This window comes from Mastigoproctus giganteus, chromosome 10 (assembly GCF_048544385.1).
Source record: "Mastigoproctus giganteus isolate SK-2022 chromosome 10, ASM4854438v1, whole genome shotgun sequence".
NCBI classification, from domain to species: Eukaryota; Metazoa; Arthropoda; class Arachnida; order Uropygi; family Thelyphonidae; genus Mastigoproctus; species Mastigoproctus giganteus.
Window position 1 is genome coordinate 17,556,318 of NC_143584.1, and position 26,252 is coordinate 17,582,569.

At 37.9% G+C, this 26,252-nt stretch overlaps 1 protein-coding gene across 1 annotated transcript in view; it reads right to left on the reverse strand.

The window, feature by feature from the left end:
• Nucleotides 1-1,104: 1,104 nt before the first annotated feature.
• Nucleotides 1,105-26,252, reverse strand: part of LOC150078812 (mitochondrial ribosome-associated GTPase 2) — a 53,915-nt gene continuing 28,767 nt past the window's right edge. The window contains exons 5-7 of the mRNA XM_090382377.1: nucleotides 17,127-17,345; nucleotides 8,030-8,168; nucleotides 1,105-1,478 (exon numbers count right to left, since the gene is read on the reverse strand). Coding sequence (XP_090238503.1) covers nucleotides 1,105-1,478; nucleotides 8,030-8,168; nucleotides 17,127-17,345 — 732 coding nt within the window. The remainder of the gene's footprint in view (nucleotides 1,479-8,029; nucleotides 8,169-17,126; nucleotides 17,346-26,252) is intronic.

A 26,252-nucleotide genomic window follows, 5' to 3' on the forward strand; every position in this document is an offset into this window, starting at 1 on the left:
AGGGTTCAATAGAAGCCAAATCTATAAGAATCTGTGGCCAAAAAAGTCAGAAATACTGTATTTTAAACCAAAAAGATATTCAGGCTTGAATATATATCTGTAATTCATAATTTTTAGTAAGTTTACTTATAAATGGGTTGCAACTACTTTAATCTCTTGTAATTGTCCTAGTTACTGGGTTTTAAAATATTTTTGGACACTTGCTGTCTGCCTCGAAATTGATTTTTTCTTTGCTGTGAGTACTGTTTTCTCCAAACATTGGGTTTCAAACACCATGCAGTGGGGGAAAAATCCTCTTTATTTTTTGTTAAAAGCATAAGTCAATAGTAATACTACAAGCTCAAAAGCACAGGAATTGTTCTGTGCTTGTGAACAGCTGCATTTAATAATCTCTATTAACAATAGTCGATTTGTATTGTAAAACTCATAATGTAGCATTTATTTTATGTGTCTATATGTTAGTGTTTGAATACGTTATGATAATATTTGTTTCCTGATATGAATTTAATTTTATAAGCCTTAATTATTACAGCAGTAGTTAAATTTAAAATATTTTTGATCATTTTTAATTTTTTCATTATAATTGATTGACAATTAGGTTTAACTTTCACTAACATGTACATCTCATGAGTATATGCTCACATGTCATAAAGCCAGGAGCTTCAGAAGAAATTAAGTATCTGTCAAGTGCTACAAATTCTGTTACTCGCAGTAGACACAAAATCAGGATGTCAAGAAGTTCCCTAAGGGTGGAATTAACAGGAGGGGGGGGGGTTGCCTTCTTTTCTTCAAATCATTACCTTCATTACTACCTACCTGGAACATACTTTTTTTGAAAGTGATGCAGATACTGGCATGATTAGGATTACACAAATTAATGAAACTATGCCTACAATTAATTTTTTTAATTAAACAAAATGTAGTATTTCATTAATATATCAATGAAATATATTATTATATATTTTATATATTATTTCATTATTATTATTAATTAATATATTATATATTATTAATATATTATTTCATTAATATATTAATGAAACTATTTCAGAGCTGATTTATTATTTACACTTTATACAATACTTATTTATAATTCACTACAATTTACCATTCTAATTTGTCTTTACTGTGGCTATCATACATTTCTCTTAAGTGATGTAAAAGTGAACTAATATTAATTCCTTTCTTTGCTGAGATAGCATAAACAGGCAAATTAACTTTTTCTTGAAACAGAGACAAATTAGCCTCAGCTTCGGGTAAATCAATCTTATTTGCTATAATAGCATGGGGTCGATCAGATAAACCACTACGATATTGTTCAACTTCATACTTTAGGGACTCCAGCTGTTGCCATGGATCTTGAACAGATAGGTCAATTACATAAAGAAGACATACACAGCGTTCAATATGGCGAAGAAAAGAAAAACCCAGGCCAACATTCTGATGAGCACCAGGAACCAAACCTGGAAGATCGGCCACTGAAATACAAAAGTATTACTATAATTTAATGAAAAAATTTTAAAAAATACTAAAGCAGCTGAAATAAAATTTTAATAAATATTTGCAAAAATTATAGTCATGCTTCTATTCCCAAAGTCAAGACTTCCACAATGCTTATGCTATAAATGCAGCTTAAAAACACTACTCAGTATATTATTGATTGATCATTTATATATATAAATAATACACAAGGTCATCAAGAAAAGATAAAACAGTTTTGAATGCACATATTTTTTAAAGTATTTGGGCTATCACTGGTCCATTAAACACTTGAGACAGTGATGTGTGCCCTAGTGGAAAAATTCTGTATGCAAGATGTATGTGCTACCTAATGATATACTCCACTTTTTCTGTGAAAAAGTTTAAATCAGACTGACACATTTTTTACAGTGCAATGTGAATTAAAAGTGATATTTGATTGCAAGAAATGTCCAGAAAGATCAGCAGTTTCAATTTCAATATTTGAACAGTCTGGTTCTGTGATAGACAATAAGAATTACACTTCTGGCAGAAAGAAGTCTGTGAAGCTCATCAAAATACTGCAAGGGTACAAGAAGTGATTATTTGTAACACAAGGAAATCTGTGAAATGACTGTCAATACAGATGTGTGTAAAACAAATGTCTACTTTAAGTATTGTTTAACAACACTTTCCTTACAACATGGGTCCTTGAGGCTGTCACAGACATTCTCTCAGGCTTGCTACCTGGGAGTCTAAAACACTGATGAAACTTATATTCGGGTGACAATCAAGTCAAGTGGACCTAATTTTGGTGAAGTCCGGTCAGTCTGTGACAGCCAAATCAGATGTATCCATCTTCAAAATGGTGGAACAGAGGGGAATGCCACTCCTCTAAGTTACCAGGCAATACAATTGCTTGTATCCAACTGCAGCTTCATTTTCTGCCTACATCAAAGCTCACAACAATTGTAAAGCAGTTATTAATCAGTCCAAAGTGGATTTCAAACAGGCTAAGAGTATAAAACTTGCTTCTTGTCCAAATGGTAGTTGAGCATTCTGGCCTCTTGCTAAAGCTAATGGCCGCAACATTTGCCCATCTCTATTCTTACCTCTGCCAAAACCAGATGGTTCTGTTGCCACTTCAGCCAAAGATAAAGCTGACCTGCTAAAATCCTACTTTTCTTCTAACTGTTGTATTAATAATCTTGGTTAACTCTTTCCTACCATTCCCAATACACTTCATTTAATGCCTCCTGTGGCTTCCCATCAAAGGCAAAAGGATTTTGAACAATCGATGTTAAGATAGTAGCTTCAGATCCTGTTGTTGTTTGTTTGTTATTTGGTTTTTAGGAGCATTAGCAACTAAGGCCATATTGCTCCGGGAATATGCGGTGGTCATTCCCTGACCTTTCCGCATCCTCCGTATTTGGTGGTGACGGGCTCGAACCCCGGTCTAATCAAGAAGCATGTGCTACGCACTGCTGCTCCTTCCCACCTGGCTACGGAGGCGGCTTCAGATCCTGATGGTATTTCTCCACTTGTTCTCAAAACCTGTGCTCACTCCTGTTCTGTGTTGCCTTTTTTTTCACTTTCTTATTCCAAAGGAGGTGTTTTCCCTTCTGCTTGGAAATTTGCTCATATCCAGCCAGTTCCTAAAAAAAGAGTGACAAATCCCTCACATTCAATTTTCATCCAAATGCACTTACTTCTACTCTTTCTAAAGTAATGGAGAAATCAATTAACTGCCAACCCAAACTATCTAGAAACCTTCCATCTGATCAACGATTGCCAGTATGGATTTTGTCAATGTCAATCCACTGGTGATATTTTGGTTTCTGTTACCCATCTATGGACAAATTCAATGGAAAAGTATGGTGAAACTCAAGCAGTTGCTCTTGACATTTCAAAAGCTTTTAATCATTTTTGGCATAGAGGTCTTCTAAATAAGCTTCCATCTTATGGTTTGCCAACTGTTTTTTTGTAATTGGCTATCAAGTTTTCTCTCTGACCACTCACTGCAGGTGGTGGTAAGATGGCTCTGTCTTCTAAATTCTTCGCTAATGCTGGTGTTCCCCAAGGTTCAGTTCTTTCTTCCACTCTTTTCCTCTTATATAATAATGACCTTCTTCTAGCGACTGGAAATCCTAACCATAGTTTTGCTGATGATATCACATTGCATTACACCTTCCAGTTTCAGAAACCTTGCCCTGCACAAACAGATTCAACTTCTCGAATGTCAACTACCAATTCCTTAAATGCTGATCTCCAGGTAATTCTCCAGTGGGGAAATAATAATTTAGTTGATTTCAATCCTTCCTTCTAAAACTCAGTCCTGACTTATATCTCACAAAAAGGATTCTTCTGCTTCTATGTTTATCTTCGACAATGCTCCGATTTATAGGCAAGATCATTTATCTCTATTGGGGATTAACCCAACTTCTAATTTCTCTTGGCATAAGAACATTACAAATATTGCTTACTCTGCATCTAGGAAATTGGGTTTTCTCTTTCACCCTCAGCTTTTCTTCCAAACAGCTGTTCATTCTGTATAAATTTCAAATCCACCCTACAATTAAATATTATTCCCATCTGGGGCGGTGCCCCTCAAACCTCTCTCAGGCTTCTAAATTCAATTCAAAGGAGGGCGGTTAGGTTAATTAATGACTTATCACTAACAAAGTCTCTCCACTCTGTCTCACAGGCATTCTTTTCCTGCTACATGCCTTTTCTATAGCTACTTCCATAGGCACTGTTCTTGGCTTCTATAATTCCCACTCTCTCTTCCAAAGCAGTCCAAACGTGCTGCAATCAGTCAACATCCTTTTTCTGTTCAACTTCAAGCTCACAGAACCAACTTTTCTTCTTCATTTATTCATTCAACTTCCATTTTCTGGAACAACCTCCATACATATTTACTGAAAATTACAATCTACAGAAATTCAAGACATGTCAATAAATACCTTCTTTCATCTTCTCAACCTTCAACCCATGCATGGTACTAAGTACTATAGGTTCTAATACCTCTCGTGTTTGGGATTTTCATAAAAAAATAAAATGAAATGCAGATGCAACAATCCCTGACCAATGATAACAAAGAAAAGTAATTCACCATTTATGATTCATTTCGTCAACATTTGGTAAAAAACACAACAGTTATTCGATACATACGGCTCAACAGCAAAGCTCACTTCCACCTTGGCACCAACATCAATGAACTGAATATATGTGCATGGAGTAGTGATAACTTCACACAGAAATGGAGACTGTCTTTGCATACTAAAAAATTAACAGTGTGGTGCACAATTTCATTGGCTGGAATCATCATACTAGGCTTCCTGGATGACAATTAATACAGAATGCCACCTGAAACCTCTTCAAGACCACTTTGTCCCAACTCTTCAAGGCATACAAACAAACATGGAAGAAACATTTTTCAAACAAAACAGGCAAGGCTGTTTACACACTTTACACAAGGTTGTTACACACTACAAATACCAATCTTCATTTCCTTAGGGAACATTTTAATGATAGAGTCATTTCTGATTAATATCCTGGATAATATATTAAGACTGGATACTTGCTGGATCTGAATCTGTGATTACTTCCTGTGGAGATTCCTTCCTTCCTGAAGGACAACCACTACGGAAATAATCTACTATAAAACCAAGAGCGACAAGGCTCAATATATTCTATGCTTGAATCAAATTTAAAATTTACAACATAGTTATCCCAATATTTATCCATAGGGTGACTTCTCTTCAAAACTCTCCAAATTCTACATCTATTTCTCACAGTTTAAAATGATTAAAATTATATATACTTCATTAAAATTTATTTTTCATTAAAATGTATTTAAATGTGTTCAATCCTCTAAGTTCATGAATGACCAGACACCACGGGGATTATAGCTGAAGGCCCCAACCCGACCCCAGACCTATCCAATTCACCACGAAACCTCGAGCAACCGAAGACATTGTGTCAAAGTTTTAAAATAAACGCCGCTAAAAATCACGGAATATACTAAAAAACAATGATGAATAATTCCTAAAAACAATGATGAATGATTTACTAAAAAATTTCCTTCCTTAAGGTACAAGACTTTGACATACTGTCGTGATCACAGGTAGGAAACAAACTGCCTAATGCTAACTTTCACCATGCTTTTTATATCCGAGAGATTATTTTTGTTAACATGCATGCATGCAAAGGTCCACGAATCTGAGATGAGAAATGGTCGACGTACGTTAATTGCATTATTTTGTACTCTCATTTCTACAGTTACTGCAATTAAAAGTTTAGTGTAATTTTGCTGTATGTTTAAAACTTTTGCCTCATTAATAAATAAAAAAATGTGATCCTCATTTATCGAATGGAAAGCTAACCCAGACGCCGTGGCTCTTATTGCCCTAGCCAACGCTGCATGTTGCTTAAAGATGTGTTTCCAAAAGGCACCTTGTCGACCCCACATACAAGGAGTCACAGTTTCCATATGGAATGTTATATACTACATCATGTAATTCTGTAACTGAAGAGAGGGGTAAAAAAGTGGAACGCTTTTTTAATATGGAATGCAGTTCCTGAGTGGGTTTTGCTATTACTCTAAATTCAGTGTCTTTAAAAAGAATATTAAGTTGTTTGTACCATTGAGGAATGTACGGAATCATAATAAAGTGTTTTTTCCCAATACTATTGTTATTTTCTGTGGTATCTAACCTTTCTTTGGCTTGTAACCTAATTTTGTTTATACCAAAGCGAATATCCCCTGTTTAAAAATCTGTATGTAAGTTCATTAATTTCATAATCTAATGCAGTCTGAGTCGTTGTGTATATATATATATATATGCATTTGTGAATTGATTTAAAATATGGAAAGTTTGTTAAGCGAAAGAATGATAACTTGTATAATGAGGGAATATTCCTGTATTTGTAGGTTTTGGTATATTTTAAATTGCAATTTATCTCTCTCTCTCTCTCTTATTAATATAGAGTTTAAAAAATTTATCGTCTTGGTTTGTGTATCCTCCTCCTCCTCCTCCAATGTGAATCTTAGCCTCGTGTGCACGTTATTGAGTATTCCTAAAATAACATCCATCGTCTGTTCATCTGATATAATAAGAATGTCATCTAAATATCTCCCATAAAAAGTAATGTTAGGTAAAAACAAAGTTAGATAAGTTTGTTCTATTCTATTTAAATATATTTCAGCAATAAGACCACTCAGACTCAGTCCCATAGGTAACCGAAATGTTTGTCTGTAAATTTTATTCTAAAAAAATATGTAATTTGCTTGAACTAAAAATTTAATTAAATTAAAAATTTCTAATTTCAGAAATTTGGTTTTATTTATATTAACCGAATCATTATTGAATAGGTCCCATATGGTATCTAATACAGAGTCTATACTGACATTAGTGTATAGTGACACTACATCAAAAGGAAATAATTTGTCCCCCTCCCTTATCCTTCTATCTTTTAAATTTGTAAATAGTGTTTCCTAATTTTTTATTCTAAAAAATTCAATATTTGTCTCACTGTCTTTATTATATAATAGAGGTGTGCTGCTAAAGAAGGAAATGCCGAATTTTTATATGATACACTGGGTCAAATAGGATGGCCCCTCCTTGTGCAATTTTACTTGTCCAAATAATGTAGGTATGTTTGGCCTAGCTTTTAATGAAGTATATATAATTTTAATCATTTTAAACCGTGAGAAATAGATGTCGGATTTGGAGGTTTTGAAGAGAAGTCACTCTATGGAAAAAGAATGAGGTAACTCTGTTGTAAATTTTAAAAAAGGAATAACCTACATATCACTGAAGAACTGAAAGGTGAAATCACAACTGCTGTGAAGGTAATTTCTGAAGAACCACTGGCTGCAGTTGTGGTAAATTTCAATTGTCTACAAATAGCCTTGGATGCACGGGGGTTGCAGAGATAATAAACTTGTACACCTTACATGTTCAATGACACCAAACACACCAATGCCAGCACAAAACATAAAAAAAAAAATCAGGCATTCAAAACTGTTGCATCTTTTAAAAGAGAATGGGCCTGTGGCACTGATTTCCATGGTTTAGAAGAAGAAAATACAGTAGAGCCAGTGAAAGCGGTAACTAAAATAAATTTAATAAGTTTTAATACGACAAAGAAGCTTTCGGGGTAATGAACCCCTTCCTCAGCAAGAAAGGTACATACATACAGAAATGCAAACATAACATAAAACGTTAGGAATGGAATAAACTAAACTAAATAGGCTGTGAGTGCTAGATGACTGGAAGAGTGCGTACATGAAAGCGAGAGTGTTCAGTCACTTATTAAGCCAGATCAGGTGGTTGTTGTTGGTAAGGGGCATGCATATGGATAATTCTGGTAACTCTGTTGTATGACTACTGACTCCAAAATTGGGTGTAGCCTACTGCGATTTAAAACTTTGTGACAGCTGGATATGCATCTTTTGTATCTTTTCTTATGCTATATAATATAAGTATGCTTAATATACCAGCTAGATGATTTCACACAGAGTAAAATGCCATAACAAACAAGTAAAAAACTGGGAAATTCCACTAACCTGCCAGCTGAACATAATCATCATAATGAATTATTCCTACATGAGGCTTCAATGTTGTGAAAGGATAGGAAGCTACTTTTGGGCGAGCACGGGATATAGCTCTTAATAAGGTTGATTTTCCAGCATTTGGAAATCCCACCTAAAATATAAAAATTGATGATAATTACTTAACATTCTAAGAAAACATCCATAATATAAATAGCACAAACAGTTAAAGCCTTTACAAGAACTCTCATGTAAGTGTAATGGACCAGTAAATTTCTGGAAAATTTCTGGCCCACTACAGAAAGAATGAATGATCTGGAAATGAATTAACTATTATTCAACATGGTCACCTTTAAGGTATACATTTGATGCCACATCTCCCTCATTTTTTTAGCCCCATTAGATAGATCACACTGTCATGGTCCTCTAACCGCTCCTCAACTGCATGAATACATCTTTATTTGTCCCAAAGTACCACTTTTTGAAATCTTTCAGTACAAGAAACAGAAAATAATCCAAAGGGGATACATCTGAAGAATAGTGGACATGACAACAATTCATAACCTAAATCATTAACTATCACAATGTTATTGGAACCTTATGACAAAGTTCTGTCATGCAAGGAGAGGATCCCTCTGGAGAGTTTCCTTTAAGTTTTTTTCCCCAAAGGTTTTGCCATTAATTGCTGATTAAACTGCAACAGCAGTTTAATCAGCAATTCATCCATAATGAATTTACAATTTATAAAGTAATGAATATCATCAATTTTTGTCTTAAAAATTTATGCATCATCTTTAGTAGCTGATGGTGGCCTTCAAAATTTACCATAGCAAGGAGATTTATTATCCCACACCACAGAAAATTGTCTGTTCTCTTAATTGTAATGAAATTAAGTTTCATCCATATCACCAGCTAGATAACAAACTTATTTGAACACTAAGCAAAATTCTCAAGAATTGTCTTTGCGCAACTGGCTGCTATTCAAATCTTTTGGTACCCATTTCACAAAAAAATTTTTCAAGCTCAGATAATACAAAGGGTACTAGGAAAGTTTTGCAATACAGCTTTGTTTATTTAATTTTTTCAAAGTAATTTCCTCTACATTCAATACACCTCTCCATCCTCCGAAACCAATCTTTAAACCAGTTCTGCCAAGTTTCACTAGGGAGTAAAGCACACTCGTTGTCCCAAGCCCGTAGAAGGTCCTCATCACTGGAAAACCGCCTCCCTTTTAGCTTCATTTTCACATGCGGGAGCAGTGCAAAGTCGCAGGGAGCAAGGTCTGGACTGTAGGGAGGGTGCTCGAGAAGTTTCAGTCCTTTCGTGGTCAAATATTCGGTGCAGGCTTTGGCGCAGTGAGCTGGAGCATTTTCGTGATGGAGGTACCAGGTGTCCATTCTTGACTTTGGCCGCAGGTTCTTCATAGATCCAATGACTTTAGGCAGGCATTGTTCAGTATACCACTTAGCTGTGACTGTCTTCTGCGTGTCCAAAACGACACGTTCCACAATTCCACTCGATTTGAAAAATACAGCTATCATTTTCTTCTTTACAGATCGGGATTTTCTGACAATTACGGGTGTGTCGTCATCATCAAAGACCCAAACTTTGTTTTGAGCCTTGGTCGGCAGATCGTAATAGTACAGCCAAGTCTCGTCACCTGTCACGATGTTGTTCACATACCGAGACTGTCCCTTATCAAACTTTTTTAACATCTCCCGGCACCAAGTCACACGTCGTGTCATCTGCTCTTCAGTCAGTTGATGCGGCACCCAGAGAGAAAAACGTTTCTTGACGTGCAAATGATCTTGCAGAATCGAACGAATTGCTGGTGCATTTAGGCCCAAAGTATCCTCTATCTGTTGGTAGGTCACTCGCCTGTTTTCGTCAAGCATTTTCCTCACAGCAGTAACGTTTTCCTCCGTAACTGACGTTCGTGGCATTCCCGGCCTCTCAGAATCCTCCAGAGTGAAATTTCCCCTTTGGAATTCTCTATACCACCTTTTTTTTTTTTTTTTTTTTTTTTGATTTGGTAGTTGTTGGCGCATCGGCTTCTGTGGCCATATTGCACCTCCCAAGGTTTTTGCAGTACTTTGATCCAAGCCCGAGGCGGGAATCGAACCCGCGACCTTGGGGTTGCCGGGCAGGTACTTTACCCACTCGGCTAGCCCGGTCGGCCTATACCACCTGAATATCGTTGTACGATGTGGACAATCATCATCTAGTGCAAGAGTCATTTCTTCTAAGCACTGGTCTATGGTTAAACCATGCACGAAATTATACCGCAAAACTGTCCTTATCTCATTTCGTGACCACGATGCCATCGCAAGCACTTTACACTCTCACTACTAATGAATAACTGAGCCCATCGACTAGGTGCGGCGGCTACTATGCACGTATGAACATGTCTCAACATGCAGCAACAAGCAGCTTCCTGTGATTCGTTGTTGCGTCATATTGCAAAACTTTCCTAGTACCCTTTGTATGATGGACACATTCATAATACACGTTTAATGTCTTTGTTATTGGTTTAGTCTTAATAAGGATGGTGAAAGAAAGTAGAATTGTTCTGCATCAGACAAAATGATAAATATAAATAAAGCAAAAAAGAATATCGAGATCATTCCATTTCCCATCTAATTTTGCTTTAAACTTAGCCAAGCTCACTGCCTCTGCTATATTCAGAGGTAATAATCCTGTTTCCTTTGGATAAATATAATCCAATCTTCTGTCATTCTCTGAGATTTTATACATATGCTCCATGGTTTTTGTTAGTATTAGTAGTGGCAAATGATAAATGATGCAAGAAAGCAAGATCACACAGCATCAGCAAAAAAAAAAAAAACCCTTCCCATTTCCTCCAATAGTTTGTATAGTTCTTCCTTGAATTTATTTAAGCTATCAACTTCTACAAATCTATTCTGCAACTATCCTTCCTCAATTTGAATTTGTGCCCCCCTCATGTACATTGCACAGTCTGAGCAAGAGGAAGAATCGCATCAGCACTGAACTTGCTCAATCCATTAAAAGCTTTAAATACCTCAATCAGATGACATTGCAGTGCCTAGTCTATAGTTGCTGCAATTTGCAGAACTGAAGCCTTTCTTGGTAAGAGCACCCCCTTTGCTCCCCTCACCAAGCTCACTGCCCTTCTATGTACTCATTCCAGCAGCTCTACATCCTTCCTAAAATGAGGACTCCAGACCTGTATGCAGTACTCACGATGTGCCCTGCCCATTGCCTTATACATTGGGATAATCACTCCCTTATTCCTGCTAGCAAAATTCCTGTATATCATTGACAAAACCCCATGAGCTGCCCTGGCAGCCTGTCTGCACTGGAAAATGAAAAAGACCCAAGGGTCTTTTTCATTTTCCACTACCCTGAGTGTAGTACCACACAGGTGGTACGTTACTCTGGGGTTACTGCTACCCATATGCAGTACTTTGCATTTGTCAATGTTAAACTTCAATTGCTATTTCAATGAAGCCTTGTTCAGATGATCCTGCATTATTTTTTTAACCAGTGACTCCATTATTTTCCCTGGAATAGAAGTTAAGCTGACAGGTCTTAATTACTTGTGCCGCCCTTTGATCTCCCTTTGTGAATTGAAGATATATTTGAAAATATCTAGTCTGCAGAGACCTCCCCTGAATCCAAGGTTGCTCTCATAATTATGGCTAAGGGTTTGCTTACTTCCTTCACTGCCTCCCTTTAATATAACTGAATAGATCTCATCCATCCCAGGTGCCCTTCTTATGTTTAACTGCAGTATTGAAGTATATGGAAACTAGGTATCGGCATGGTGTCCTAACTGAAGTGTATGAGGCTTTAAGTAAACTAAATGCTGATGGCATCTTTACTCTGTCTCAGATGAAACTAATGGGGAAATAGTTCCCCTCCCCTTTTGGCTGTAGCTACATAAAGTGTTTCTAATACTAATACTAAAAATAACAATAAGAAGAGGCAAACTCTTCATGAAAGAGTAGTCCAGAATGCTGACTTACCAATAGCAATAAAAGTAGAAGTGAAAGTTTCACTAATGCTTTCATTCACATTAACAAATTCAATATGCATCTATAGATCCTGTTGCAATAGCATATCATCATTAGATGCCCTGTAACATTTGTATCATCTGCAAATTTAGATATTAAGCCTGATATGCCCCATCAATATCACTGATAAATATAGAAAACAACAATGGGCCAAACACCAAACCCTGAGGGACTCCACTAATAACATTAGTCCACAAAGAGTAGTGTCCACTGACTCACTGACTCTCTCTCTCTCTCTCTCTCAGCAGTCTTTATTGTGCAACAGTATCAAAAACTTTCCTGAAACATAATAGTATCCAAATTGGTCACACAAGATCTCCCCCTAAGGAACCCAGGCTGTGACTGAAATATATCTACATTTCTGTTTAGATGGTCCTGCATCACTTCTTTAACCAGTGACTCCATTATTTTCCCTGAAACAGAAGTTAAACTAACAGGTCAGTAATTACTCGTGTCACCCTTTCATCCCCATCTGTGAATTTGGGGTACATTCGCACATCTCCAATCCACAGGGACCTCTCCTGAATCCAAAGATGCTCTCATAATTATGGCTAAGTGTTTGATTACCTCCTTTGCTGCCTTCCTTAATACTTGTATCTCTCTTGTCTATTCTCCCTTGTTTCACCTACAAGGGAGAATGGACCTTCCATATTCATTTTATTCAATTTCTTCAGTGCCTAACATACCTCAAACGGATCTTCCCCTAGAAAATTTGACAACAAAATATCTAAGGGGAGATCTGACTGATACCAGTTTACACTGCAAGGAAAATTCAATGTCAGACTGAATAATTGTCACATCTAAGCCTTTTTCATCCTGAACCACACTGAGCTCCTTCCTCTGTAGCTTATATGTCAATCCAGAATTTCTGTTCCACATAAATTGTGAAGTTTCCCATTTTCAAATTATCAACAAATTTACAGAACTTCCCTTGGATATCCATGTCAATATCATTTATGAAGATCTGAAAGAGGATGGGATCCACCATAGAGCAAGCCCTGAAAGGACCACACTTGTTACATTGGTCCACCCTGAAGACTGACCATTTGTGACAACCACCTGGATCTCATCTCTCAGCCAGGCTGAATCCAGTATAGAATCTTACCAGTACCTCTAAGTTCTTCCAGTTTATACAGCAACATTCCATGAGGGGTGGTATAAAAATCTTTACTAAAGTCTAGATATATATCAAAGTTGTTTACTACATCCAACTTTTTAATGACTACATTACAGTAATTTACCAAACTGGTCAGGCATTATCTGCCAAACTAACCTATGCTAGGATCTAATCAAGATACCATTCTTGTTAGGATGGCCCTGACTTATATTCTTAACTACAGGCTCCATGATCTTCTCTACCACAGAAGTCAAACTCACTGGTCCATAGTTACCCAACTTCTCTTTAGCTCCATCTCTGTGGATTGTGAGTGAAGATATTAGCACCTCTCCAGTTCAAGGAATCTTCCTGTTGTCTAAGGATGTGCTCATTAATATTCCCAATGGTTTGATACATTTGAATGCAGTGTTCTTAAGGCTAACTGAATATATACCCCATTCTCCCCTGGAGCTGTATCCTTTTTTAATCTCAGTACTTTTCTAACAAACATTTCTGAGATCACTATATCACTTATTTACAGCAGTTTGACTCCTCAACATTTTCCAGAGATTAAAAAAAAGCTTAATTTCAGCTGTAAATTTCATTGAGAAGCATCTGTTCAACTTGTCTGTTATTTTTGCTGGGCTTTCTATGGACCTGCAACCAATTAAGGTAGCTATTTGATTTACTCTCTTTTTTTTTGTATTCATATATATGAGAACTTCCTATCCCCCATTCTTAACTCTCTCTGGCAGTGCTTTCGCATAATCAGCTTTTGACATCTTACCCCAACAGTGGCTTTATTACATATTCTCTTACAATGCACATACAAACTGAAATCATGTGACTGTCCATAAATGTCCCATGCTTGTCTCTTTTGTTCAATTACATTCCTAACTTCAACTATCATCCATTTTGGCAACTTACGTTTATGCAATTTGACCACTGACACAAATAAGTTTGTGACTTTGAGGATAAATCTCTCATATATTTCCCACAGCATATTTGTATTTGATGCCATACATTGGTCTCTCCAATTAATCAAGCCTAAGAAATATCTAATTCCGTTATGGTCCCTCTCTCTTGAAATTGAGGCTCTCAACCTTTACCTTTTGACCACAGATTTCTTTAGATAAAACCCATTTTATGGTATTATGGTCACTACTTGCTATTGATTCCCCATTTCCAAGATATTCTTCTCTTTTAATTATAAATTTCACGATTGCATGCATAAGCATTTTTTTTACGGCACACACAAATTGCAACTAACACAATTCACGTGGAGTAACAAGTTTACGAAGCTTAAAAAAAAGGAATGAAGAGAAGATCCTGAAATTTATTCATGTTTTTTATACGATTGAAGATTTCAGTAAAGGGGAAACACATTTCAACATAATAACGTAAAAAACCACACAATTCCAGCTATCGGTATTTTCGCAAATGCAAGAAGACAGAGTTTACTACCTGTTTATAATTGCTTGCAGTAACAGAAAAGCCCAATAAACCGGAAAGTGCAAATTGTTTTTATTGTTTTATGGTCGTGACCTACAGAAATGTGCTTTAGAAAAATATCACAAAGGCGTTTAAAATTGATTCTTATAACTGAACATATGATAACGATGAAAGTGTAGTGCATTTTAATGATTTGAATTGGTAACTAATACAATTTACAAACTACGCTCACGACCTTTTATATGGCATTAAAATCACGCTTGTGACCTTAAAAATTACATTTTAGAAAGATAAATAGCTTAGTTATACAGCGAAAATTTCAACTTCCGAGATCTTGAAACGAATTACCAAAAAAAAATTTGTTACTGGGTTCACATTACGATATTTTAACGTTTCTGGAACTGATTAATATCGCAAAGTGGGGTACACTATTATATAGCTATGCACGTGGTTTAGAATGCGGTATTTATGAATGTTTAACATTCATTTTTTCAATTAATGTTCATATTTTCGATTTTGTTGATACTTGGGGAAAAAAACTCGTAAACCCTGGAACTCGTAAAGCGAGAACTGCCTGTATATTTTGTTATTTGATACTACAAAAAATTTAACTACAGTTAGGCTACATCTTGAGTACAGCATATAGGTCGGAAAACCTCATTTTAGGAAAGGATGTTTATCCAGTAAAACAGATGCACAAAAGAGCAAACAATATTAGTCAGGGACAAAAGAATACTCTTACCAAAAAACACACGAGCTCTGCATATTTCATCTGGAAACGAGGCGTCTGAGGAGATTTGACTGAGGTATTTAAGGCCTTAAATGGAGTACACTAAATTCTCATGATATACAACGAAAGAACAGAATTCATGGGATACCTGGTTCCTGGGAAATGCGACTCTGTCACCCATCTCACTAGTGGGTGAACCCATTCACTTGGCAGGTATATAGGTACACTGCATTTACGTAGACTGTAATTTGATGTCAGCATGGATAAACGTTGAGTTAAAGGACTTTGAAAGAGGGAGAATAGCGGGTGCCCAATGCATGGGTCACTATCGCAGAGGTGATACAGAAATTGCACTATCCCCATTTGTCAGTATCAAGAGTGTATCGGGAATATGCCATTTCTGGAATAACATCTTATCATGGACAGCGCTGTAGGCAGAGAAAGGTGGTGGATTAACATGGCTGTCGACGTCTACCTCACATTGTTTCAGCCAACCGGAGAGCGACAGTGGCACAAATCAAGGCTGATTTCAATGAGGGAGATGGCAGAAACTTCTCCACCAAGACCATCAGGAGATCATTAGTCACAATAGGTAATGGAAGCCACCAACTCACAAGAGTCTCATTGCTAACACCACGACACAGGACTCTATGCCTCAACTGGGCGAATGAACATCAGCACTGGACCTTAGATGATTGGAGAGGGGTTTCCTAGTCCCATGAGTCCTGTTTCCAGTTATTTCGAGTGGACGGGAGGGTACATATCTGGAGGAAACTGCACGAAGCTATGCATCCATCATGTCAACAAGGAACTGTTCAGGTGGGTGGATGGTCGTAATGGTCCATCCTTGCAGACTATCTGCATCCCTTCATAGTCATCGTGCACTCACAGGGCAATGGACTCTTCCAGCAGGACAATGCACCTCTCCTCAGAGTCGTGGTGACTAGAACATGGTTCGAAGAGCATTCAGCAGATTTTTCCACCATGGAATGGCCTCTTTGGAATGATGTGGAAAGGTTCGTTTGAGCTTTGGATTCTCCACCGAAAGGAATGCGCTGGAATTATGGACAGTGATGCATCAAGCATGGAAGGAAACACCTGTGGAACACTTTCGTGATCTAGTGGACTTCGATGCCTCGCCGTGTGACTGCCCTTATCCAGGCAAAAGGTGGGCCTACCAGTTACTAGGTAGGTATCCTATGATTTCTGTCCACTCAGTGTACTTACTCTTTCTTGGGTGACACACATAAGGGGACATAAATTTAAATTGGGGGAAAAAAAAAGGATGGTCACAGGACAGATGTGTGAAAATTTTCTTTCACCCAGAGTAATAGATTATTGAAACAAACTTTCATCTGGTGTTGTGGAAGTGGGTAGTTTGAATAAATTTGTAGTTTAATCAAACTATTACAGTAGATGGACAGATGATATTTTTTCTATATAAACTTGCTTCTTCATAAATTTCCTTTACTAATACTAATATGCATTCAAAAATTACTATTAAAATTAGACATCTTCCTATCTTAACAAAATGTTGTCACCAATTCATGACTGTTATACAGTTTCACAATCTTGTATACAATTGAACATAACGCTAGTCTATAAATGGCTAGTGTAAATAATGTTTAACTTTTATCTACAAAAATGGTGAAATACTGCCTGACAAAAAAAAGGTCTACAATTAAGGGAAAAGGAATGGACGTTACAATGCAATGGAAATATTTAATAGAAGCATCATTTAAAAATAACTCGTGGCATCCTTTATTGACCAATACTCACAAGTCCAGCATGGGCCATAATTTTCAGTTCAAGTACATATGAATGCACTTCACCATCAGCACCAAATTCAGCAACTCGAGGATGCCTATTTTCATTGGACAAGAAAAAAAAATTTCCTTTACCACCAGAACCACCTCTAGCAGCAATATACTTTGACCCAAGAAAACTTAGGTCAGATACTATTCTTCCAGTTTCCTTGACAACAGTTCCAACTGGTACCTAAAATCCAAAAAATAAAGCACATCAGAAATATAATATATCACCTTAGTTACTTCAGCAATTATCCCAAGTTTCTCAGATTCACAATTTATGGAATAAATGTTATTTCAATTTAACTCAAAGTACATATTTTTCCAGATGAAAAAATTATCACAATTTTTAATATAAAATTAATCTGGAATAATCAAACTACACTTTTATTCTTTCTCCAACATAAAATGAAAACATGTAGTTCAAGTTCCCTATCACTTTTCCTGAAAAACTGAACCCAGGAAAAATATGTAAGGGAGACAGAACTAAAAGACCTTTGTTAGTCCCTTTTAATTGAAACTATGAGAGAGAGAGAGAGAGAGAGAGTGTGTGTGTAGGACAGCATGTGATCCTGCAAGTATAGCACAACTACTGGCTGAGATAATACTAGGAATCCCAAAAGTGAACACAGACACCAACTAAAAGAAATAACAACAAAAAAGAAAGTACTGGAAAACAAAAGTAACAAACTGATCTTGGGGAAAAGCAAATTGGAAAATAAGCCATGGTTACAAAGGCCCTTTGTATAAGGCAATGGTCAGGCCACACCTTGAGTACTGCGTACAGGACTGGAAGCCTCATTTTAGGAAGGATGTAGAGTTACTAGAACAAGTACAGAGAAGGGCAACAAGACTGATGAAGGGAACAAAAGGGTGCTCTTATGAAAAAAGTTCTGCAAATTGCTGCTTCTGGAGACTAGGCACCTGCGAGGTGATCTGACTGAGACGAATAGGGCCTTGAATGGACTGAGTAGGCTTAATGCTGATGAGATTCTTCCTCTTGCTCAGATTACAAACCTGAGGGGACATAGATTCAAACTGAGGAGAGACAGTTGTAGAATAAATGTGCGGAAGTTTGCCTTTAGCCACCGGGTAGTTGATTGCTGGAACAAACTTCCATCTGTTGTTGTGGAAGTCAAGGCAGAACTAGGCAAACTTTTGGAATGAATGGATCAGTGAAATGGGAAGGGGGGTTTGGCTGAAGCTGTATAAGCTTGCTTTCTTGCATCATGTGCCTTTACTAATGCTTTCTGTAAATCTAAGCAAATACCATGAAAAAATAACTAAATGCTCATTTTGTATATTTACCCTATGATCATAAGATCTCATGTGGACCCGTTTTTACAGAAACCAAATTGACTTTTATTCATCAGCGATTGAGATTTTAGATACCATGTGAGCCTGTTATGCATCAGTTTTTCTAAAATTTTCCCTAAGCAGCTAGTAAGAAAGACTGGTTGGTAATTTTATGTATCAGACTGATCCTTATCTGGTTTTGGGAACGCTGACATAATTGAATGATGCCAAGAGGTGGGGTAAAAACTCTCAGCGAGCATCTGACTGACAGGAGTCAGTAAAGAGTAAGGCACCGAGCTGCATTAGCATTAGTAGAGGCATATGATGCAAGAAAGCAAGCTTATTCAGCATCAGCCAAAAAAAAAACACACACCACTCCCATTTCACCCCTCCGTTCATTCGAAATACCTGTCCAGTTGAGCCTTAAATTTGTTTAGGCTATCAACTTCAACAACAAGTGACGGAAGTCGGTTCCACTAACCAACCACCCGCTGGCCAAAGGCAAATTTCCGCACATCTATCCGACATCCGTCCTTCCTCAAGTTATATCCCATCTGAGCCAGCAGCACTATTTCTTGATTTATATTGGGATTCTTGTAGTTCTTAAATTCTGAAAGGCTGGTTATATGGAAGTGATGACCGTATACTGAAATCAATTCTCACCTTTTCAGCTCTCATTTTATCCTTCAGAAAAGTCTGTTCATATGCAGTTTTGGCAAATTGGGAAAAGGATTCTGCAAAGGTATTTATTGTCTCCTTGTGGGAGATGATCAATCTCACCCTTTCCATCTAAGGATTGGAGAGAAAGAGTCAGAGGATTTTTGGCAGTGAGTTGTTTAATTTTTAGCACTAGCATTAGTACAGGCATATGATGTAAGAAAGTAAGCTTATACAGGATCAGCCAAGAAGAAGAAGAGAAAAAAAAACAAACCACCCCTCCATTCATTTGAAATACCTGTCCAGCTAAGCCTTAAATTTATTTAGGCTATCAACTTCCACAACAAGGGATGGAAGTCTGTTCCACCAACCAACTACCCACTGGCTAAAGGCAAATTTCCGCACATCTATCCTATATCTGTCTTTCTTCAATTTGAATTTATGCCCTCTCAGGTGATTATTCTGAGCAAGAGAAAGAATCCCATCAGCACTGAGCATGCTCAAACCATTCAAGGCTTTATACACCTCAATCAGATCACCTCGCTGATGCCTAGTCTCCACACACTGTAATTTTCAAAACTTAAGCCTTTCTTTGTAAAAGCAACCCTTTGTTCCATTCACTAATCTTGTTGCCCTTCTCTGTATTCGTTCCAGCAGCTCTATCTTGAAATGAGGCCTCCAGACCTGTATACAGTACTCAAGGTGTGGCCTGACCATTGCTTTATACAAGGGAATAATCACCTCCTTATACCTGCTAGAAAAATTCCTGTATATCAGTGACAAGACACCATGAGCTACTCTTGCAGCCCATCTGCACTGTTCAGAGAACTTCATATCTGCCTGCACAATTACCCCCAGGTCCTTTTCATTCTCTACCACTGTCAGTGTAGTACCACAGAATTGATATGTTGCTCTGGGGTTACTGTTTCCCATATGTAGTACTCTACATTTGTCAATGTTAAATTTCATTTGCCACCTCTCAGCCCATCTGCTCAACCTTTCCAGATCCTGTTGCAGCAGCATAGCATCAGTAATATCCTTAACAACCCTGCCAACCTTTCTATCTTCTGCAAATTTGGGCATTAAGCTTGATATACCATCATCAATATTATTTATAAATACAGAAAACAATAATGGACCCAACACTGAATCCCGAGGGACTCCACTAATAACATTAGTCCACGAGGAGCAGTGTCCATTGATTATCACTGTCTGTCTTCTCCCCCTCAACCATCTCTTTATCCATAGCAGCAATTTGCCTCCAATGCCACACTGCTCCAATTTGTGCAGCAGTCTTCCATGTGCAACAGTATTAAAAGCCTTTCTAATATCCAAGTATATAATATCAAAGTTATTCCCTGCTTCAAGTTCTTTTGTGACTGCATCATAGTATCCAATCAAATTGGTCAGGCAACACTTTCCCTTAACAAAAACATGCTGTGTCCGAGCTATAACTGAAGTCTCTCTTGATGATCCTGCAGTGCTTCTTTAACCAGTGCCTCCATTAATTTTCCTGGAACAGAAGTTAAACTCACAGGTCTATAATTACTTGTGTCAGCCTTTGATCCTCCTTCGTGAATTGGGGTCACATTTGCACACCTCCAGTCTATGGGTACCTCCCCTGAGTCCAAAGAAGCGCTCATAATTATGGCTAAGGGTTTGCTTACTTCCTTTGCTGCCTCCTTTAATATAACTGGATAGATCCCATCCACCCCAGGTGCCTTATTTATGTTTATCCTCAGCAATTTCTCCTCCACTTTCCTCTCAGTTATTACAAAATCATCTAGCTCACTGCCAGAGTTTACTTCACCTCTGGCATTCCCCTTCCTGAATAACTCCTCATGTGTGAATGTCGATGCAAAATATTCATTTAGTTTGTTAGCTACCTGGGCAGGATCATCAACAGTAGAATCATCGATATCCAGTGGACCAATCTGATTCATCCCTTTCCTTCTCGAGTTTACATAGGTAAAGAACTCTTTTCTGTTTTTCTTTCCATCCTTTGCCAAGGATTTCTCATAATCTGCCTTTGCCTGCTTAATCTCCTTTGTGACTTAGTTACGATCAACTTATATCTATCATAGGCTTCCATGTCACCCATTAATTTATATGTATCCCATGCATTTTTCTTCTCTACCATATGTCTCATTAGTTCATCTGACATCCATTTAGGCCTTAACCTTGAACAATATTTCTTAGTTGGTATGTAAAGCCTAGTAGTTTCCAAAATAAGTTCTTTGAATGCTTCCAATTTTGAATTTGCTGTTGGTAACATCATCAGTTGGTCCCACTGTATAGAATTTAAATACTGTCTCAGTCCATCGAAGTTGCCTTTACGGAAGCAATAACCCTTCCCTTTACCCCTAATGGTAGTTACCTCTTTGAATAAATCCCACTTCAGCACACTGTGATCACTGCCACCTAGTGGTTCCTTTATCTGCAGATTCTTAATGCATGAAGAATCACTACTGATAATCAGATCAAGAGTATTACTCCCTCTACTTGCCTCCCAAACATGCTGATGTAGAAAACAATCATTCAATAAATCCACAAAATCATTGCTAGCGTGTGAGTGACCAACCCACAAATTCCAGTCAATATCTGGGAAATTAAATCCCCCATTATAAGACTCTCTGATTTACTGGCCCACTCTATTTCCCTGTACAGTTTCTTATTATACTCATAGAGTCATTAGGCCTATAGCAAACTCCTACTCTCAATTTTGATCTCCAAATGCTTATATCACACCAAACTGACTCTACACTGCACTGTCGAGCGATGTTGACTGGCTTCACTTCCTTTGATTTTATGTGTTTCTTAACTAATAGCATAACCCCTCCTCCCTTCCTATTCTGTCTATCCTTTCTATACACATTGTACATCCCAAATTCCAGTTCTGCATTCCTTATATCTGTGTGACATGTCTCTGATATCCCAACACTATCTGCCTTTGATGTTTTGAGCAATACCTCAAATTCATCAAATTTATCTACCACACTCCTAGCATTGGTGTACATGCACCTGTTCCTATTCTTAGATACCCTAACACAACCCATGTGTTTACTTGTACCGAAATGACTCGCAGCAACCTCTGAAATATCTTGCATCTTGTTTTCCAGTCTGCTGCTCATTCCAATAGAAGCAGTGCAAGAATCGCTTTCACCTTTGCCAATGGCTACTGTTAATCTTTTAGTCCTTGTATCCCCCCAAGCTAGCAGTTTTCTGATCCAACTAACACTGCCTCGATAGTATCAGCAAATATTCTGCCAGGGGCAAAGGTTGATGATGTTGTTGAGTGGATATCATCTTTTAAGGGCATAAAAGGTGTATAGTTTTACACGTTGGCACTAATGATATTAAGAGTAAGAGACCTGCTGAATAACTTAACAAGTACAGGTCACTGTTGAAAAAATGCCGTGAATTAGGGTTGAATTTTTTTCAGCCTGGTCTGTACTTGTTAACAGAAAAGACTGCTTCTACAAGGATGGGATACACTTAAATAGAAAGGGTGCAAGAATATTTGCTGATGTTATCGAGGCAGTGTTAGGTGGGTCGGAAAACTGCTAGCTTGAGAGGGGGGATACAAGGACTAATAGATTACCCTTAGCCACTAGCAGAGGTGAAAATGATTCTTGCACTGCTTCTATTGGAGTGAGCAGAAGCCTGGAAAACAAGATGCAGGATATTTCAGAGACTGCTGGGAGTCATTGGGGTACAAGTAAACACACGGGTTGTGTTAGGGTAGGTAAGAATAGGAACAGGTGCATGTATACTTGCGTGTACACCAATGCTAGCAAATTTGATGAATTTGAGGTATTTCTCAAAGCATCAAAGGCGGATATTGTTGGGATATCAGAGACGTGGTGTCACACAGATATAAGGAATGCAGAACTGGAATTTGGGGAGTACAACGTCTACAGAAAGGATAGACAGGATAGGAAGGGAGGAGGGGTTATGCTATTAATTAAGAAACACATAAAATACAAGGAAGTGAAGCCAGTCGACATCGCTGGACAGTGCAGTGTCGAGTCAGTTTGGTGTGACATAAGCATTAGGAGATCAAAATTGGGAGTAGGAGTGTGCTATAGGCCTAATGACTGATGAGTATAATAAGAAACTGTACAGGGAAATAAGAGTGGGCCAGTAAATCAGAGAGTCTTATAATGGGGGATTTTAATTTCCCAGATATTGACTTCAATTTGTGGGTTGGTCACTCACACACTAGCAAGGCTTTTGTGGATTTATTGGATGATTGTTTTCTACATCAGCATGTTCGGGGGCAACTAGAGGTAGTAATAATACTTTTGATTTGATTATCAGTAGTGATTCTTCATGCATTAAGAATTTGCAGATAAAGGAACCACTGGGTGGCAGTGATCACAGTGTGCTGAAGTGGGATTTACACAAAGAGGTAACTACCATCAGGGGTAAAGGGAAGGGTTATTGCTTTCGTAAAGGTGACTACGATGGTCTGAGACAGTATTTAAATTCTATACAGTGGGACCAACTGATGATGTTACCAACAGCAAATTCAAAATTGGAAGCATTCAAAGAACTTATTTTGGAAGCTACTAGGCTTTATATACCAACTAAGAAATACTGTTCAAGGTTTAGGCCTAAATGGATGTCAGATGAACTAATGATTCATCTGACATATGGTAGAGAACTCATGATGTTACCAACAGCAAATTCGGCGCCTCCCTAGCCAGGTGGGTAGGAGCAGCAGTTCGTACACACTCTTCTTGATTAGACCGGGGTTCGAGTCCATAACCACCAAATACGGAGAATGCGGAAAGGTCAGTGAATGACCACCGCATATTCCCGGAGCAATATGGCCTTAGTTGCTAATGCTCCTAAAAACCAAAAAAAAAAAAACAAAAAAACAGAAAATTCAAAATGGGAAGCATTCAAAGAACTTATCTTGGAAGCTACTAGGCTTTACATACCAACTAAGAAATATTGTTCAAGGTTTAGGCCTAAGTGAATGTCAGATGAACTAATGAGACATATGGCAGAGAACAAAAATGCATGGGATACATATAAATTAACACGTGACACAGAAGCCTATGATAGATATAAGTTGATCCGTAACCAAGTTACAAAGGAGGTTTGGCAGGCGAAGGCAGATTACGAGAAATCCTTGGCAAGGGATGCAAATAAAAACAGGAAAGAGTTCTTTACTTATGTAAACTCTAGAAGGAAGGGGATGAATCAGATTGGTCCACTTGATATCGATGGTTCTACTGTTGATGATCCTGCTCAGGTAGCTAACAAACTAAATGAATACTTTACATCAACATTCACACATGAGGAGTTATTCAGGAAGGGGAATGCCAGAGGTGAAGTAAACTCTGGCAGCGAGCTAGATGATTTTGTAATAACTGAGAGGAAAGTGGAGGAGAAATTGCTGAGGATAAAAATAAAAAGGCACCTGTGGCGGATGGGATCAATCTAGTTATATTAAAGGAGGCAGCAAAGGAAGTAAGCAAACCCTTAGCCATAATTATGAGAGCTTCCTTAGACTCAGGGGAGGTACCCATAGACTGGAGATGTGCAAATGTAACCCCAGGTCACAAAGGAGGATCAAAGGGTGACACTAGTAATTATAGACCTGTTAGTTTAACTTCTGTTCCAGGAAAATTAATGGAGGCACTGGTTAAAGAAGCACTGCAGGATCATCTAGACAAGACTTCGGTTATAGCTCAGACACAGCATGGTTTTGTTAAGGGGGAAGTCTTGCCTGACCAATTTGATTGGATACTATGATGCAGTTACAAAAGAACTGGATGCAGGGAATAACTTTGATATTATATACTTGGATCTTAGAAAGGCTTTTGATACTGTTGCACATGGAAGACTGCTGCACAAATTGGAGCAGTGTGGCATTGGAGGCAAATTGCTGCTATGGATAAAGAGATGGTTGAGGGGGAGAAGACAGACAGTGGTAATCAATGGACACTGCTCATCGTGGACTAATGTTATTAGTGGAGTCCCTCGGGGTTCAGTGTTGGGTCCATTATTGTTTTCTGTATTTATAAATAATATTGATGATGGTATATCAAGCTTAATGCCCAAGTTTGCAGACGATACAAAGGTTGGCAGGGTTGTTAAGGATACTACTGATGCTATGCTTCTGCAACAGGATCTGGAAAGGTTGAGCAGATGGGCTCAGAGGTGGCAAATGAAATTTAACATTAACAAATGTAAAGTACTACATATTGGAAACAGTAACCGCAGAGCAACATATCAATTCTGTGGTACTACACTGACAGTGGTAGAGAATGAAAAATACCTGGGGGTAATTGTGCAGGCAGATATGAATTATCTGAACAGTGCAGACGGGCTGCAAGAGTAGATAATGGTGTCTTTTCACTGATATACAGGAATTTTTCTAGCAGGGATAAGGAGGTGATTATTCCCTTGTATAAAGCAATGGCCAGGCCACACCTTGAGTACTGTATACAGGTCTGGAGGCCTCATTTAAAGAAGGATGTAGAGCTGCTGGAACGAGTTACAGAGAAGGGCAACAAGATTAGTGAATGGAACAAAGGGTTGCTCTTATGAAGAAAGGCTTATGTTTTGCAAATAACAGTGTCTGGAGACTAGGCATTAGTGAGGTGATCTGATAGAGGTGTATAAAGCCTTGAATGGTTTCAGCATGCTCAATGCTGATGGGATTCTTCCTCTTGCTCAGAATAATCACCTGAGAGGGCATAAATTCAAATTGAGGAAAGACAGATATAGGATAGATGTGCAGAAATTTGCCTTTAGCCAGCAGGTAATTGGTGAGTGGAACAGACTTCCATCCTTTGTTGTGGAAGTTGATAGCCTAAATAAATTTAAGGCTTAGCTGGACAGGTATTTCGAATGAACGGAGGGGTGAAGTGGAAGGTTTTTTTTTTTTTTTTTTTTTGGCTGATGCTGCATAAGCTTGCTTTCTTGCATCATATGCCTCTACTAATGCTAACCCATGTGCTGACTTGTACCGCAATGACTCCCAGCAGTCTCTGAAATATCCTGCATCTTGTTTTCTAGTCTGTTGATCATTCCAATAGAAGCAGTGCAAGAATCACTTTCACCTCTGCCAGTGGCTACTGTTAATCTATTAGTCCTTGCACCCCCCCCCCCAATCTAGCAGTTTTCA